Here is a 17,591-nt window from a genome sequence, read left to right as displayed (position 1 = left end):
ATTTTTCAAAAACAAAAAACATATATTTGTACTCCTCTAGAGCGATACAGTCGTAACCACTCTTGCGAGTTGTCAATTTCTTCGAACATGGTTGTTGAAAGAGGTGCTCTTGCTTTACGGGATACGGTGAAACTCTATCACTTAAATATTTGTGAACAAAGTATCTGCCTTATACTTCGGGGTAATTTTTACGACTTTTTTAGACAGCACAGCAAGCGGAAGTGTCCCTCAGTTTCTCCTATTTTCTTTAATAACATTTCGGGCATAAATAGCGCAGGGCTCTTATTCATTAAACATAATTAACGGGCGCTCTTCTTAGGCTTTACGTGTGTCATAAACTCCATTCTTAAATATGCGCCTGTAGTGCACTCCAAGTGTATTTTGACAATGGTTTTTTAATACACGGAAAACGGGATTTTATAACCTATTTTTGTTGTTTTTATGGCGTATTTCTGTCTGTCCGTTTTGCGGAAACAAAATGCATTTTCAAGATATTCCGAAAAACCTACTCCTTTATTGGGATGGTTCTGTGCTTTTTCAATGTATTTATAGAGTATTTATAAGCAGTCTATTTTTCTTACATTTTTAAAATTGTAGGTCCAATAAACTTTCAAACATACATTTTACTGCTTTCGTTATCTATCTACAAAATACGAAGCATATTTCAAATGCACTTCAAGGGTCCTTGTACGTATTTATTACTTTTCGCTAGGAGGGCGGGGGGGGGGGGGGGGCGGGGGGGGGCAGCCGCTTTCGAAAGATTTTAGCTATGGAGAGTTTTGCGGAATTTGCTGGAGGTCACACACCCTGACTATCGTGAAAAATAAAGAATTGTGATCGCTTTCATTGTTCCCAGCTACCACATAAGCCTCCGCACATTTCGACGTCTTCCCGAACAAAGGCCCCGAACCTCGGTCCGAGTACTGCTGTGGGGAATAGCGGAAGATTGTCGAGAGATCAGATACACAGCACTCGCGGTATATCGTAGTTTAATTATTGATTTCGAATAGGTTTTCTTGTAGCACTGGTATGATATCGCTTTAATTCTTTCGTTTTTTTTTCATGCCTGGTCATACCCATCCTTTTTTTAGTGGCTCCACCAACAGCCCAAATTATATTTTCGGTCCAGGCCGGCGTTCAAGTATTCAGGCATTATTTCTTGAATAGTCGTTTTAAAAGCAACAAAAAAAAAACCCCGCGAGAAACAATCTGCAAGTCATTCCCGTCGTCTGAGGAGCAATAATTAAGTATTAGTACAAATAGTGAGTTTTCTGATTTTGAAAACTGGAGCCACTGCGCCCGAAGAACTTCAGGCCTACCCACATTCGCACACAGGAGACAAAATCTCTCCGTTCTGACCTTCAAAAAGCGCTTTGCTCGAAGGTTAGATTACTTTACTTTGGCTTCTTTTCTGTGCATAAATTTTTAATCGTCTGACAAGCAGCTTTTCAGATGAGAATAAAATGTGTCATGAGAACGACGAAAGCAGCATTCATCCAACAGACAATTTCAATACTTCATGCAATCACTGGTCTACGAATGCATGAAATCGAATTCCGTGGCTCAACACAGCATATTTGACAGTAGCAATAATTGGCATAATGGCCCATGTGCCCATATTATTAGGAAATACTAGAGAGAGCCGGTGGTCAGTCGCGAGAAACCGAAGGCGGCGTTTGGTGCCTTTTATTGACGCAAGTTTGTGATGTAGTTTTTTACATCCTGAAGGTTATATACCAAGTGTGGGGTTGGGTGGTGCCAGTTGCCCAATACTATGCTGAAGAGACGCAACCCGATAGTTATTGGTAATACTGCCATATCGAAGACGATGCGATCGAGCATTTACTAGCCTAAAAAAGCGTAATTCATCACGCGTGCTTCGATAGCTCTTAAAATATTATGCTTACTTTGTTTCCATTGCAGGTGGCCTGTACAGGGTCTATAATAGGCAAGAAGTGGATCCTCACTGCTGCAAGCTGCATGGTTAACAGATGGCCTTTAAGATACCCGGCTCCGGATGAAGTCCATGTACGGGCCAGTAAGTCCACCCGGAGCGTTTTAGCAATAAGCCACGCATGCATAACAATCTTCATCGTCGGTGTGATCAGTGAAATATGCGAAACGTGGAAACTCCCTATTGAAGTAAGATGAAACAGTTCGGCATACAAATTTAGAGCTACCGGTACATTAGCAAAACAAAGAAAGAATACTGCACGCATGCACTGTATCAGTATGCAAATGACTTAAAAAATCAACAAACAAAGAAACGCTGTTCGAGCGGGGCGTGGTATACAATAATGAAAAATAAGTTGTTCGCATCACCTCTAAAAATGGCCATGCCTTTCCCATACATGCCAAAGTCTCCTCTTTGAAGGCAGGCCACCAACTACGAGTATTTAGGTGTAACAATTACAAACAATCTATCCTGGAATTCCCATATTGACAATATTAGCTCCTCTGTTCTGCGCAAGCTCTTCTTCTTGAGGCGCGAAATCTGTAGACACCCCCAAAACGTGAAATTACTTGGTTATCACAGCCTTATTCTCTCTCACCTTGAAGGTGCCTGCATTGTGTGGGATCCGTTAAACATTAAAAAAAATCGCAACATTAAAAACATTCGAAAGCATTTAAAAGAAATCTGCCACATTCATTTTCTTTCCATTTTACCGTTACATTATCCCTCTAATCTTATGGAAACCAGCAATATCGTACCCTCTAAACTACGAAAAAAAATATTCCACCAGGATTTTTTGAAGGAACTTGTTAACAACCAATTATCCATTGACGTGAAACCGTATCTATCCCTTTTATTCCCTCGAAAAATGCGCCATCCCCACTCCCATTCTCTAACCCGTCATTTCACTAGAATTGACACATTTAAATTCTCTGTCTTCCCTCGCACAATATTTGAATGGTATTTTCTTGCAGCGCTCAGATATCGTTCGCAGTAATGTTTGTTGTTTGGTTTCACTGTGTTCATGTTTGCATTCCATTCCTTGCTTTGATTACTATGTAAATACCCACCCCGCATGGACCTTCAATTGTCCGGAGGTTGTAATAGATAAATAAATTAGAGACAGCGTCAACGACTGGAAACACACTTACTAAGGTCCAAAGTTTAAATATGGCTAAGGTAATAAAATAGTACCGATAGTAACTATAGGGCTTCGGACGCCTTTTGTCATGCCGGTGGACTGGAGATCGGGAGATAAGATGCGCGGGTTGAGATGCTGCGCGCATTGCCGCGCCCGCTTCTCTCAATGGCCACCGCCATAATTGTTTTTTTTTAGGGGGGGGGGGGGAGGGGGGGCGGGGAGCGCGGCTCCCGTTTTGGACACCTCGGCAACAACGAGCCGTACCGCTCCTCGGGGGCCAAACGTGTGACTCTTGCAGTGACTAGGCCAGGATGGCGACTCTTGTAAACGCCAACACCGCTTCTCTTTGTGGACACCAGCCTAATGGAATGTTGGGAAGCCCGGTTACCGATAAGACGCTTCGGATGGGCGCGCGCAATTAGGGGAATAAGACGTCGCTTCGGAGTTGCGTTCCTCGGGGCTATGTGCGAGCCTTGGAGGCGACTTTTGTGAGCACCGCGGCGCCTGATGGCTGCTCCTGCCGTGAGAAACTTGCTTGTCCGATGTTACCGCGTTTTCGTGTGCCCCCACGTCTGGGAGAGGAGACAAGGGGCGGGACTGGGGCACGTTTGGCTCCACCATTGGTGGATTTGAGAGGTCGGCCTGACCAATCAAATCGTCTGCGCGGCATACCATGGGAGCGAGGAATGATATTCCCGCGCAAGATAGGAAACGGCAGGCTTAGCTGAGACAGCTCGGGCGGGAGACCAGCGAGCCTCCGTGTTGAGTGCACGTAAACCTTGCCGTCTACGGCGTAACCCAGAGTCCATCGCTAAGGTATGACACCTAAGGCGTATTTCAGAGGATGGATCGCTAAGACGGCCATTCTTTATCACACCTTCCTGTAACCAACTCTTGTAAATAACCGTAAATACAGTTTTCGTTTGGAATCATCCCTTCGTCCCGTCATCGTACTCTCATCCTTTCTGCTTCGCCGCCAACACCGCCGAATTCTTCAAGCGAAGGGTTTCTTCGCCACCCAGAAAAGGAACCTACAAACCTACCTACGCTGTTTAACTGTAACTATAAATGGTCTGAGTGACGATAGTCTTTATTGCCCGCGCTCGCATTGCGTCAATTACCAAAAAAGGACCACTGGGGCAGTCGAAGTCATGTGGCAAGAAGCCAGCCCTCCGAATTTTTTATGCTTAAACGCTAGTTTTAACAAAAAATAAAACTAAATGCTATCTTTTTGTATAGGTGTGCGAAGGGCAAGCGGTCGTGCTTTCAGATTCGAGTATCTAATTCGATAGAACTGTAGGCAAAGTTGATGTGTTTTTGAAGAGTTTCGGGCTATTCGTTGGACAGAAGTTTTCAGTTCCTAGTACCTCCGTGCGTTACGGACGTGGGTGTCTTCGGAATAAACATTTTGTAGTATAGTTTATAAAACAGTTTGTTTCTAAAACCTTTTTTTTAAACGGATATTCTACTCTAAAGTGTCCCTATATTCTGAAGATCAAACTACATAATTCCGGTGAATGAGGTAGGCAGGCGGACTGGAAATGCAGGCATGATGAAGGCAGCAATAAAAAGATCCAGTTGTCAGCATTGCAATATCAGAGACAGTGTGGGGGCAAGGTGGTTGCAGATAAGTTCCCGTCATCCCGAACCTCTTGGTAAGGTAATCTGGAGAGAGAACAGCTAAATGTTGTACGAAAGCACGTCGGGGAAAAATACGCCACACCGCTAACAAGCGATTTTTTATTCCTTACTACTGAAAGTTACTGGTAATTATAAATACAGTGTTCTCCAGTTCCGGAAAGGAAATGTTTTCTGAAGAAGTGCAGCTTTCTGGGCAAGTTGGTAGACCTTCATGAAAGGGGCTAGTCCAGAATGTGTGGTGTCTCGTCTCTTCTTGTGTTTGCGTATTTTTTCGCTGGTTTCCGCTTCCCTGAAATATTTTCGCTACTCGATAATTACTTTGATTGTGAATTCCCGAGCCTTGTCGCAGGTTTCTTTTTTGTGACTGGCCACATGTCATGGATGCCCTCTTTATATGTATATTCACGACGCCGTGCAGCAAGGTGTCCAGTGCGGGTTGCCTTTAACGCTACATTGGCCGATAAGCTCACCACGCTGGCCAATAGGCTTACCAACAACCACAAAATCATATTCCTACAACAACTCGGCTGGGATATTGGAATATTGTATTTATATTGTATTGTATTGTATTGTATTGAATATATTATTGTATTGTACTGAATATTGTATTCAGTTCTGATATAACCAACATCGTCGAAGGGGGAACTGATACCCGCATCCACCTTTCCTAACCGTAATAGAACACTTCGGCCTCTTTAGATCTATACATGAATTCATTTGGAAAGCGTTTAGGGAGCTTCAGACATGCCGCTAATCTCTTTTACGATATTCACAGTTTGTTTTCCATATTTGTGTTTGTCGCACTTCAGGTTCCAGTGAGCGCCTGTGTGCCTCCAACGGAGTACCTATTCGAAAAGTTTCATCTACGTTTTTCAGAACTCCTAACCAAAAATATTGAAGTAAACCATTGGGAAGGACAACCACAGGAGCTGCTGGTGGAGGAAATCATACCTCACGAACGCTTCAACATATCAACTTTCTTCAACGACATCGCACTCTTGAGGTTAAAGGAAGAAATCACATACGAGAAGCACATACGTCCCACTTGCCTTCCACCGGCTAAAGGTACGTGGCACTGTTACGCCTTTTTCGTGAAAGAAGATGCTGGCGTTTATTTCTATTTTCGGTGCAATGTGTTTGTAATCGGAAGAATAAGAACGCCTTCCTCACTCCAATACATAGGGCTTGTAAGGCGACCGCTTGCTAATCGTAGAAACGTGAAGCCCAACTCCTGGGGCAACTGAGTATTACGCTGAGCACCACAAACATCCTGTTACAGTATTTAAAGGAGCCATGAAGAGAAAATACAACTTTGTTTTATTTGAAAGATCTAGAATTCAGTATCTCACTCAGCTTCATTACAGCCACAAAAGATGTTTTTTTAACGAAAAAAAAGCAAGAAGTATTTAAAAACTTTCAAATTTTGCGCCACAGTGACGTGTTATGAGCAAGAATGACGTCATACGGGCCAACAATAAAACATAATTTTTAGTGCGTTAACTGCGCGTTAGCATCCAAGTGATGCGGTCAAATGGAACTAGAGGCCCCATTACAGACGTCGAGTCACGTGTCGTTGCGACAGGTCAGTTAGGCGGCCGCCAATCGCCCAAACAAGGTTCCGTGACGTCATATAAAAGTTGCGGGAAATTGGCTAGGGGGTCGCGACTGCTTCACACGTTTTCTTCAATATCTCCGTTATTTTTTCGAAGATTGTGATTATATTGGTATCATTGTTATCGGAACTAAGCAGTCTTTCTAATAAACCCAACTTGTATTTTGTCTTCATGGCTCCTTTAAACTCATTTAGTGGTCGGTTGGTGGTGTTCTCGGCACCGCCAAGAGTATTCGACATTGCAGCTACCAAGCTTGCTTCGTGCAGTGGGTACAAAACCAGCACTTAATATTCATTACACCATCGGCGTGAAAGGCGGGTACTGCCGCATCGGCCTCGCTGAACATGCAAGCAACGGTGCATCCATCACTGCCCCTCACTAGTGATGCTCGGAAGCGTAATCTTATTATGCCGAAAATCCTATCACAACGCCAGCCTTCCGCCGAACCACTCAGAATAAGTGCGCTTCTCCCGTTCTCCTATGCACTTGGTGATCTCTGACTGTTGCTACAGCGCAAGAGATGTTCAAAAGTGCACGATATTCCCGTGAAGCTTCTCTCCAACTTGTGCAGCTTAATAATTTATAAGGTGTGTGGCATAGCAAGTCAACCGGATGCCGTATTATACTTATGCTGTTCTTATATACTTCATATGACATCCCATACAGCACTTAACAAAAAAGGCAAAATCTTTTGTTAGAAGTAGTATTTCCGGAAATATTTGAGAGATCAGAGAGAGAAGATCGGCGCAATCTGTCAAGATTTAAGGCTGCTAGTTACTATGACTGGCTTCCGAACCAAGAACTTTCCCATAAGTTTTCGAAGAAACCTGTCGCTGTGAATGGGCACAGTTTGGTTAAATTTCAAAAGTTTACCACGGCAAAATGATGGTGTATCGTAATTTAAAACTTAAAACAAAAATGGAAAGAAGTAGTGACAGTACTCGCCTGCATAATGCAATCAAACTATCCCAGCTAGGCTACGAAGGTTACAAAAAAGGCTACGAAACAGATATGCTGCGTATATCCCAGACAAAAAAAATGGCCGAAAAACGACTCGGAGAAGACGCCCGTCGTTGCGACGACGTCTTAAATCTCGGCTAAAGTCATGCTGGCTCAACATGTTCTAGACGATCTAATCCGGTTTTGTAAACGTCGCGAAAAGTCCGGTGTACACTAGGAATTGAATCTAAAATTTGGTTTGGATGTATATTTGAATCGGCGTATACAACATCTTATAAATGTCTGAAAAGTCTCTGTTTATAACTAGTTGCTCGGATACCATTAAAACCTGTTTGGTGGGTTATTGCAGTTGCATTTAGGTAGCCTGAAAGACAATTATCACGTTCTTTTTTTTTTCTTCGCTTTAAGAGTATTGTCGAATTAAATAACGGAAACAGTACAGTTCTCTGCCAAATACAACGCACCGCACGCCATTCGTTAGTAAGACAATCATCCCTATATTACAAACACAATCACACCAGACTTGAATTAATATAGGCAGAATCTGAGCTAGTTGGACCATACTTGAATTAATACTGGTCAGCCTAAATTTAACTGGGTACGCAGACAATGACAAGAAACAAAGCACAAGCATTGGTGACACCAGACACTCTATTTAAATTCAGTGGAACAGAGCTTCGAACACTGGAATCTATGATTTACAGTTTGTATGATTTTCTGATTCAGAATGATCAGCGTCAAAAGGCGAAATATTTTTAATTAGATTTCGGCCTTTCTCGCATCGGGTTGTCGTAGTTTTGGCAGCGGCGACAATGAATCCGGAAGCACTGTTTCAAAAAATGGCTTTCCGGAGAATGGTCGGGACCGAATAAATCGGTGCCATTTTATCTGTCGAGAACACGACTAGAACAGCAGCAGATGAAACAGGTATTCAAAAGTGCGCCCTTTTGACGAATTGTGATGCGTCGAAAGTTCGATTAGGTGCGTCTATAACTTGGTAGAAAATCTCTTTACGGTAATGTAACGCTCAATCGATGTTTTAACTGCATTCTGTGTTATCGATGTATTTTCGGGCGTAAGATAATGGCAGGACACAGCCACCACACCGTGTTTTGCGTGAAAACCTGCATGTTGTTGGCGGTATTCTTTTCACGTGTACACACTGCGCACATTTCCACGTTACCTCATACAAAGTCTCTTTGAAGAAGTGCTGGTGCACAAACTTGGTCAAAAATCCTTAGAAGTATGTTGAGCGCAGTAACAGTGATCGGTTGGAAAGGTGTTGTGAAAAAATTAAACAAATGTGTATTTTTACTTCTCTTCCCAGGCAATATCGGTGCCGACTCAAAGCTTTACAAAGAGGATGAGCTTGCAATATCTGTCGGCTGGGATACCGTGAGGGTCAAGAGTCTGAAGCCTTCTACTGAGCACCTTAGGCAGCAGGAGTACACAATAGGTTCAGAAATGGACTGCTTGATAGAGCCTCACGGGGAGATATACGCATTTAAGGGGATTATATGCGGCAAATCGTACAATGGTAAGTAAACTGGATACAATTTAGACGCTTGTATCTTCCTGTAGCTTTCATAAAGTGCATGGAGTAGAATAATTCATGTAAAGAAATAGAATATGCGGTCTTAAAAGAATTCCGTGTGTCAGATGCTCACCCTATTACGTTACTCGTTTACAAACCTGCTACGTCGCACACCGTGATTGACATACCTGCCTCCAGAATTCTTTTATTTGCTATGAAAGGTGAATTTACCCAGTTTTTAGTATTGTAATCCGTTGGTAGCGGCTTAGGCTTTGTGCCGCATGCATGGGGCAATGGGGAATTACTAAAGCAACACGACACTTTTCGCTGATAGGAATGAAAAACCTTCATTTATTGAAAAGCCTTTATAAATACTTTTCTCTGATCGTCACCCGTTCGATGTCATTGCGAACTTAAGAGAATGTATAGGTACAAGGTGTAAATTTGATGAATGTAAACTACCTCTCGGTCTCGACACCCCACCCCTCCCCAGTAATGTTGGGAGCCAGCGACTTTCAAACCAACGCCACTGCTTTCCTTCCGGGCGCCACGCAGCCCGGTGGAACCGTTGGCGCAGGTGCGTTTTACCAACCACCGCCGCATTTTGCGGGGTGCGCATGTGTGCTTCGTTGGGTACATACAGGGCGAGGTTCATTGGCCACCACCCCGGCCTGCGAATCTGAATGTGCAGCGAAGCTGCATCAATCACCACGCATGCTGATGGGGGTGTGCTTTATTATTACTTTAGAGCAATAATAGTGATAACGGCTTAATGGTCACTGCGGTAGACCATGACGGATTCCGCGACCATTCACGCTGTTCGTGGGGCATCTTTAGCAAAGTGGTGTAGCCATGGTTGTCTTAGAATCAACTCAATGAGTTTATGTTGTTTGCACTTCACACAAGGGCTTCGAATGACGTCAAATGGCCCTTTCCAAAGTAGCTGCGACCTAATCTTTGCCGGGAACGCCCGGGAGGGTGCTCCTCTTGTTTACGTGGCCTTATCATCCATCATACGGTTTGATGCTTGTTTCGTGGTTTTCCTAATTGAAACGAATGCTGAGCTCTATGCTGCACGGCTCTATCCTGACGCATGGCTCTATCCTGATGCTCTATCCTGACGCATTTGCTCGGCGTCGTGGGCGAGAACTGCTGGGTGCTGCCTGTCTATTTGTTTACGACACCAATTTTTCCGACTGACGAGAGGCTAACAGCTTCATTGTAAAAGTAATTGCGTCTGCAGAGCAGATCGTCAGGAAGAGCACCGTGAACAACTTGGTGAGGCAGCAAGCTTGTGCAACGAGTGGACCTTCTGTTGCTCAGCGGGACGTATAGGTGATGGTGATTGGAGCCATGCTCAAGTCCAAACGAAAGAACGCGAGTTTTTTGCTTGTCTCCGCTAGAATCCCCAGTCTACCGATGGTCTATCATATTTGTTCCTTGTTTTTTTTTTTGCGGAAGTATATATTTTCCCTAGTCCTCCACGCGTATCACTTATGTTGTCAGGTTATAAGGTTGAGCTTGTCAGACGTTAAATGAACTTTTACCCCTTTCAAACGCATTTAAACCTTCTACGACTCAGATATGCGGATATCTGTGCGTTTGAAATTCGGAAAATTTCTTTTATGTTGCTGTGTTTGTCTTGCATATTGCGGAGTATTTTTTTTTAATTTCCCTTTACTTTTTCCAGGTAGTGCCTGCGTTGCCAGGGGAGGAGGCCCTCTAATGCAGAGTACCCATGATGAGCAATTGGTGTGGACGCAGGTAAATAGCAATTTTTTCCTGCTCTCTTCGGCTACGGCTATTTGCTATTTCTTTCTAGTAGCAATGAAAAGGGAATACAGTGGTGGACGAAACAGGTGGACGGACGTCTTCGAGCAAGTTCACAACAGGGTACCGAACATTCCCACGTCGTGTTTGTTTTTTCCTTATCTCTAACAGTATTAACATTGAACAAAGTTTGCTATTACAAGTACAAGCCTTGTACTTTGACCAAGAGCACCCAACTGCGTGCACCCATCCACCACACAGTGTAGAGCATTTGTAAAAGAATTGCTTAAACACAAGAAGCAGGAAAATTTGTATAATAAAATACCACATAGGATATCCAAAGTATGGGCCCCATGCAGATTACTGCACCCGAGAATGCAGATAATGTTTCATTCCTCGGAGTTTTGTACCCTCGCAGCGGTATCCTGTCAATAGTGGCGTTGCAAGGTGGTTTGATGACATTGGCGTTCACGTTGACATTGGCGTGACTCCATAGCGTGAAATCGCTGTTAAATGAGCATTTCGGAACGAAGCTGCTGCATTCCGCATACGTTGTGTCGAAGCACCGGAAGTCAGCTTAGAAAGGAGATTTCAGAATCCTTCGCTTTGTGCAGTTGAGCGCAAAAAACGCAAAAGGAACGTAAAAGGACACGGCACACGGGCGCTCCTTTCACAGTGTGTCCATTCACGGACTTTGCCCATTTCTTGCGCTGAGCTGTGCAAAAACATGGAATACCAAATAGGGCCATCGGTCACAGTTGTGAAAAGGCCGCTGAAATCACGCACTTTTTGTAATAAGTATGCCTTCAGGTTGTTCTAGGGCTTCCAAAGGAAGCGGAAATATCTTGACCGTTATAACGCACGTCTCCATTCGGTCTTCCAAGGTTTTGTGGGCCCTACCATTCATTTTCGCTCTACGAGGCACGCGTGAGATAAAAAATATTGGAAGTGCTCATTGGTGCCTTCTTTTGGGACAACCTCATTGGCTGGCTACAAAATATGTCAGTGACGTCTTGTGATCGTCGCCCTTTAAATAATATTTCGTGAATAAATGCCCTGACCATTACTATACTCGCTAATGCAAAATTTGGCCGAAGCGCAAGCTGCAGCCTTCTCGGTCACGGCGCATATCTGCTGCGTCTCGGGAAGTGATCGCGTGACCAGCGAACACACGACGGCGCGCGCTTCTCGGCTGTTTAGTCGCAGCCGCCGGCCAGTGTGTTGTGGGTAATCATGCTTGAGCCTCCCGCCAATGTCATATGGTTTGGACGGTTTGGATTCGCGGCGAACGGAACCGCTTGTGGGGAAAGTGTGAGGGACTTGGCGGCGACGCATGGAGCGAGAGTGAAGGGAAGGCAGTGAGAGAGATGACGCCATGAGCGCGCGTGCCGCCCTCCTGCTCACCCTTCGCCAGACGCTCCTCTGTGTTTTCTTTCTGCCGTCGCTGCGGCGTCTGGTCACTCCGTTACGCGGTCGCCTACGCCGCGAAAACCAGGTAACGGCTGCCACAGGGCTGCGCCCTGAAAATAAACGCAATCTACGCCAGTCCAGTCTGGTATAGTGGAATAATAGATCTCTAAACATCGTGATAAGACAACTTGTTATCAACACTTCAGTGCGTCACTCATTGTCACTTCTTAATGGCGGTTACACCAGATTTGTTGTCGCGATTTTATACATTTATCAATCTGTCGGCAAGCGTGCAACTGCAGAATCCTTCCTGTATAATGTGAATCCGAAAATAAGCTTAGTATCGCAATTGGAATGTTTCCCATGTAAAGTGCATAAACCACTCCCATGTCGGCCTCGGCACATCCACATAAATCACGAACTACGAGCCCGGACGTAGTTTCATCGTCCCAAACAACAGTACGAGTACAGTACGAGGGCATAAAGAACTGCTTAGGGGTTGTGAAAGTGAAAAACATTGCTGTCCGATTGAACGCAGAAAACGCTTTGCTTCAATCACATGTTCTTGGAAACCTTCGTCCCCTTGCCACTTGTCACGAGTTGCATGGCGATTCACTTCCGCCTTACATCAACCTTTAGACGGTCTTCGTTGTATCTGCCACACGTTGCCTCCCTGCCACTTCTTGCCGCCATGTATTGAGAACGCTGACGACGCTTCAGCATTTCGCTGATAATCCGTTCGCTCGCTAGGAGGCGTCTGTTCGTTCCTTTACTTCATCTCTGGTGCCCTGGATAGACGGCCACTTCCATCTATTGCTGAATTTGAGCGCATAGTATTGAACGCGTCACGCTTCATAAACACGTAGGCCCTCGGGAGTTTCTGTGTGAGCATACCGAAATTCTACTGAAGATTCGCTCCGTAAAAAGTACGCCACACACAACCGTAGCATAAAAACTGCACCGCCCAAACGGAGTAACATATCCGAGTGAGCACAGACGGGGTAAGGTGGAAGAACGGTTTGCCTTTCTGCTTGCGTGCTGCAGAGTATTTCTTCACCTGTGTCTCGCTTGGATACAGGAAGGTTTTGGTAGGCTGCCGTACCCTTTAGGTAATGTGGTGCAGTAAGTGGCACGAGCTACATAACAATAGGGAAATATTCCGGCCAGATGCCCCGGCCAGGAAGGTGGCAAAAGTTCACGTCTGGTTACTCTTGGTATTAGCATCCGGCAGGCCTTCTGATGACCATAAAACTGGCCCTGTTTTACAATCCGCTCCGCGACTTGATGAACAGTGCAGTTGTCAACCATGTAAAAGCATGCGTGAAAGAACGTATGTGGTACGTCGGAAGCAGGTTGCTTGCGCGTTATAGAGATTGGGGTCTTAATGCCTTGCCATATGACTGTCCTTACTACAGCTACTACGCTTGGGGAATGCGTATCGAATAGTTGGTAGTAACTCTTTTAGTTTTAAGCTTGCTTTGCAGCAAACCTTTTGCGTGTCCAACAGAGTTCATTGGTTTGCAATATGGTGATCTCGAGTGTTAACAGTATGCTTTTCACGAATTATTTAAAGTCAGTCGTCGATACGAATTCCGCAAACACTGTCCATTCGTTGGATTGTTTAGTCTCAGCAATTGAAAAATACCACTCTTTCCGACGCCGGAAAAGTATCTCCCTAAAAAATTAGACCGCTTGCTCAGAGAGATCTATATTTGGCTGACAAACAGGCATATCCACTCAACGTTTTGTGGCCGGTAATTTGAAAGCACAATTTTTGTTGTTTTCATCATTTTTATTTGCAACGCTCTTACAAAAAACGGGAATGAACTGGCGAAAATGCCGTTCCGTGACAAGCTAGGAGAAAGCAGCGCGTGACCACAAGCTCAGTGCCTGAAAGATTACGGGGCTGTGTGCCTTGGCCATGACAGTCAAGCTCATAGTGCTTGCAGTGAACGATGAAGAAGACGAGCTTCGGCCTCGTTCTTACCGCGACCGGCTTGCCTGAATCGTCGTGACTCCTCCTGCTCACCTGTTGCAAACACAGTGGTGTATTTCACTGTATTTACAATAGGTGAGCAGGAACGATGAAGAAGACCGGACCGAACCTCGACTTCTTCATCCTTCGCTGCAAGCGTCAGGAGGATGACTGGTATGGCCCAGGCCCATATCCCCGTAATCTTTTATGTCTGAGCTTGTGGTCATGCGCTGAGGTCTGTTAGCTTGTCTCGGCGCAATACATATGATAAAGTCCATTCTCTGGGATTGCAAATATTTAATCTACGATTTCAAGGCTTTGTTAGCCCAGTGTAACGGAGGATTTGTAAATCGTGTGGTAGGCCACCATACATTTGCAAGGCTTCAATACTCTGAGTTGACCTCCTGTCTCCATAAAGGCTATGAACAGTGAAGATTGTGCACCAAGAAAAATCCATAATACATCTTACTTGAGTGTAACGAAAGCTTAATTACGATAATATAAAAATGGCACGCATGTTTACAAAACCTGATAACAAAAGGAACGGAGCAAACAAATTACCTGATGCCAAAACATACTTATTGCAAGACATTGTTAGTGTTATCGCCGTTACCTTCTGTGTCATGCCAGATAAGGAACGTAAAAAATTGTAGATGTTTATTTTTGTAGCAGTGTTGCTCTACCCAACTTCAGTAGTTGTTTTTTGACCACTAGCGATTGCAGACGTGCTGACGTGCCCAATGCTCTTTTTTCTCCACAATAAATATATGGCCTTCTAAATCACATTGAGACCATTCCTGATTTGGTGCTGGCTCGTGTACTTACATTTAGGGAACGCGTGGCTGAACCTTATCTCACCACTTCTGTGACACGCGCGTTGGGGCACTAGGCAAAGGTGGACATTTCTTTAAGCGAACTTTTCTATTCCTTGCTGATGGCGTTCAATGTCCCGTCAAAACGCATTGCAGGAAGGTCAACTTTACACGTGGGTTTCATAAAATGACAATAAACACAACAGAATGCAGATGAGGCCGCTGAAGAAAAAACGGTGCCTGTGGTCGGTATCGAAACTGCGTACCTGGCGTTAGGAAGCCGCCGTCAATCCGGCGGCACCATTTCGACACGGTTGAACAAGCTTTGCGTTTTAACGACCTTTTACTTAAGAAAGGTGCTTTGGTTTTTATGGACTGCCGACAGCGTGAAAACCTGAGAGCTCTTCAAATTCCACCAACAGACACAAGATTACTAGGAGAGATATCTTGCATCTGGTATTGCAGTTTTTGTAGAACGCAAGTCATTGTGAATCTTGATAATTTACAGTGATGAGTGTTTCAAAGGCTGACGAGCGTAGCAGTTGGCGTCACTACTGGCCTTGCCAGTTCCGTGAATTATTTCATAAAATAAGGAAATTATTCAAAATACTTTTTTGCTGGCAACCAACTTTCTAAATAGCCTTAAATATGACCCAGTTGTTTTAATTGATTTGTAATGTAGTCGTTTTTGCATTTTGCAGTATTTCTTTAGTTGTACCGTCATGGCCTGCTCAAAGAAACGCGACGGTGACCTGTTTTGACGATAATTTCTTGCCACGAAATTACCTAACTCATATTCTCATACCTTCACGTACGAAAAAGTTTACTTTTATTAAACCCGCTCGTTTATTGTTTAAAATGTAGCATTACCCTCATTAAGCTTCAATCACGTACCATCTTAAATGTACAAGTTATTGGACAACCTGCATGAAATTGTATTGTAAATAACTATCCTTTGAAATTGAAAGAATCGTCTATTGCGAGAAATTTATGGGTGCATTTTTTGTACATTCAATTTCTTCTTCAGGTAGGCATATGGAGTTGGGGCCCTGTATACTGCACGCAAAATAGCAGTGACTATTTCACGGACGTTTCCTATTATGTGCCCTGGATTCGAAGTTACGTGGATGCCGGCGCAGTCATCAAAGCTCCCGAAACGGTCGATCACGGAGCCAGTGCAACAGCCCACTGGCCGTCCTAGCCACAAAGCTGCTTGTGGTTGCCTGGCTGGTTGCCCAAGCAGGTTGCCCGGCTGCACGAGCAAGACATTCCACCATGTAAAATCTACTGAGGACTAAAAAAATATTCCGCAATGGAGTACCCGTTCAAGGCCTTCCTTCTTTATTTTGCACCTTCTAGCACCATGAATGTCAGAGTCATCGCTGGATTAGCGATATTCGACGATTCGTCAAGTCACCCGAGCCTCAAAGTTTTTCTACATGAAAAAACGCTGTCTTGAGAACCAGAAGAATCTTTTCTGTATCAGGCTTCGGATACATCAGCCTTGTGTTTGAAGCTTCCTGTCTACTTGTCCCGCTTAGCGCATGCGATATTCAATAAATTGATTGCAGCGACTAGAATTAATCTCGTATTGAGCACAGCGGCGGTCGTGTGTGTCGCGACATCTTGACAACCAAACGGGCATCCAGTAGGAAATTGCTATAACGATGTTTCCATTGTTGTTTTTAGTACTCACTACTTCTTCGCACTCAGAGCCGCAGTTCAGTACTGAGATGTCCGAAGATTGGTGCTTTAAAATGGCTGAGAGACTGAATGCGTATAATCAACACTTTGAAGAACTCTTTGTTGATTAGTGAATTGAGGCACTTGAGACAAGTTTGTAGGTTCCCAAATGCTGCAAAACAGAAGGTTTTATATGCGATTTCAGAATTCATTGTGGCGCCAATACTTCATTGATGTCAGCTATCCTTGCGGCATCTATGATAGACCCATTTTAATGTGGCTACTTTTGACGATAAAAAGTACAGAATTTGCTTTAACTCTCGGCACATGTGTTTACAACGTGTGTAAAAATTGGTCTTTCCGGGCATAGCATGGCTCGTGGGGTATGCCAGATGCCTTCCTATGTTTATTCGCGGTTGTGTGGGAGATATTTTCGCCTACATTGCAAGAAATATCGATTTGCCGTTAGTGGAGACCCTGCATGTACACCGCTGTTTACAAGGTTGGGATTGTGATTATCGGGTCCCCTTCGTTCTAACCAATAATTGGTGGGAAATGAGAGAACACTATTGATAAGCTAATAGTGGTGGAGTCCCACGATTCGCTCGTGCTCCAGCACAACAATGGGCATACCGAGTTTGAGTAAATCGTAGAGCGCGTAGTCCTCTCCAAATTCAGATTATGCGGTTTAGGCATAGTTAAAGACGCGCCATTATCCTTAGACGTTGGCAAGCGTTACGCTGATGAACGAAAACAAATTCGGCATATGAAAGGGTGAGCGACATAATCAAGAATTTGTTTTCTATATTGTCCTTTTGCAGTGAACGAGTATACTATACTCCCGGCTGCCTCAATTGTGTACGGCATCTGTGGGAGAAAAAACACCGAATACACTGCGAAACATAAAGCTTCCTCCCAAATGCTACGTACAGGAAACATTGGCAGATGTTTATTTTTGCTTTTTTACTCTAGTTAACAAGTTGTATATATTAGACTCCTATGGTGTTAGAGCAATGTACCCCCGAAATTTCAAAATTCTAGGTACATTTTTAGATGCGACTGCATCTGATTCACTCGCCTTGTCCCTCCATACGGCGT

At 44.2% G+C, this 17,591-nt stretch overlaps 1 protein-coding gene across 1 annotated transcript in view; it reads left to right on the top strand.

Moving 5' to 3' along the window:
* The window catches only part of LOC144157617 (chymotrypsinogen B-like), a 44,288-nt gene extending 27,965 nt beyond the window's left edge, over positions 1-16,323 (top strand). Inside the window, exons 3-7 of the mRNA XM_077688445.1 lie at positions 1,924-2,038; positions 5,613-5,801; positions 8,637-8,846; positions 10,534-10,607; positions 15,838-16,323. Coding sequence (XP_077544571.1) covers positions 1,924-2,038; positions 5,613-5,801; positions 8,637-8,846; positions 10,534-10,607; positions 15,838-16,011 — 762 coding nt within the window. The 3' untranslated portion in view covers positions 16,012-16,323. The remainder of the gene's footprint in view (positions 1-1,923; positions 2,039-5,612; positions 5,802-8,636; positions 8,847-10,533; positions 10,608-15,837) is intronic.
* Positions 16,324-17,591: the final 1,268 nt, after the last annotated feature.

This window comes from Haemaphysalis longicornis, unplaced genomic scaffold, assembly GCF_048455015.1.
Source record: "Haemaphysalis longicornis isolate Haplotype H1 unplaced genomic scaffold, Haemaphysalis longicornis Haplotype H1 scaffold_10, whole genome shotgun sequence".
Lineage (NCBI taxonomy): Eukaryota > Metazoa > Arthropoda > Arachnida > Ixodida > Ixodidae > Haemaphysalis > Haemaphysalis longicornis.
This window is presented reverse-complemented; position numbering and strand designations above follow the sequence as displayed.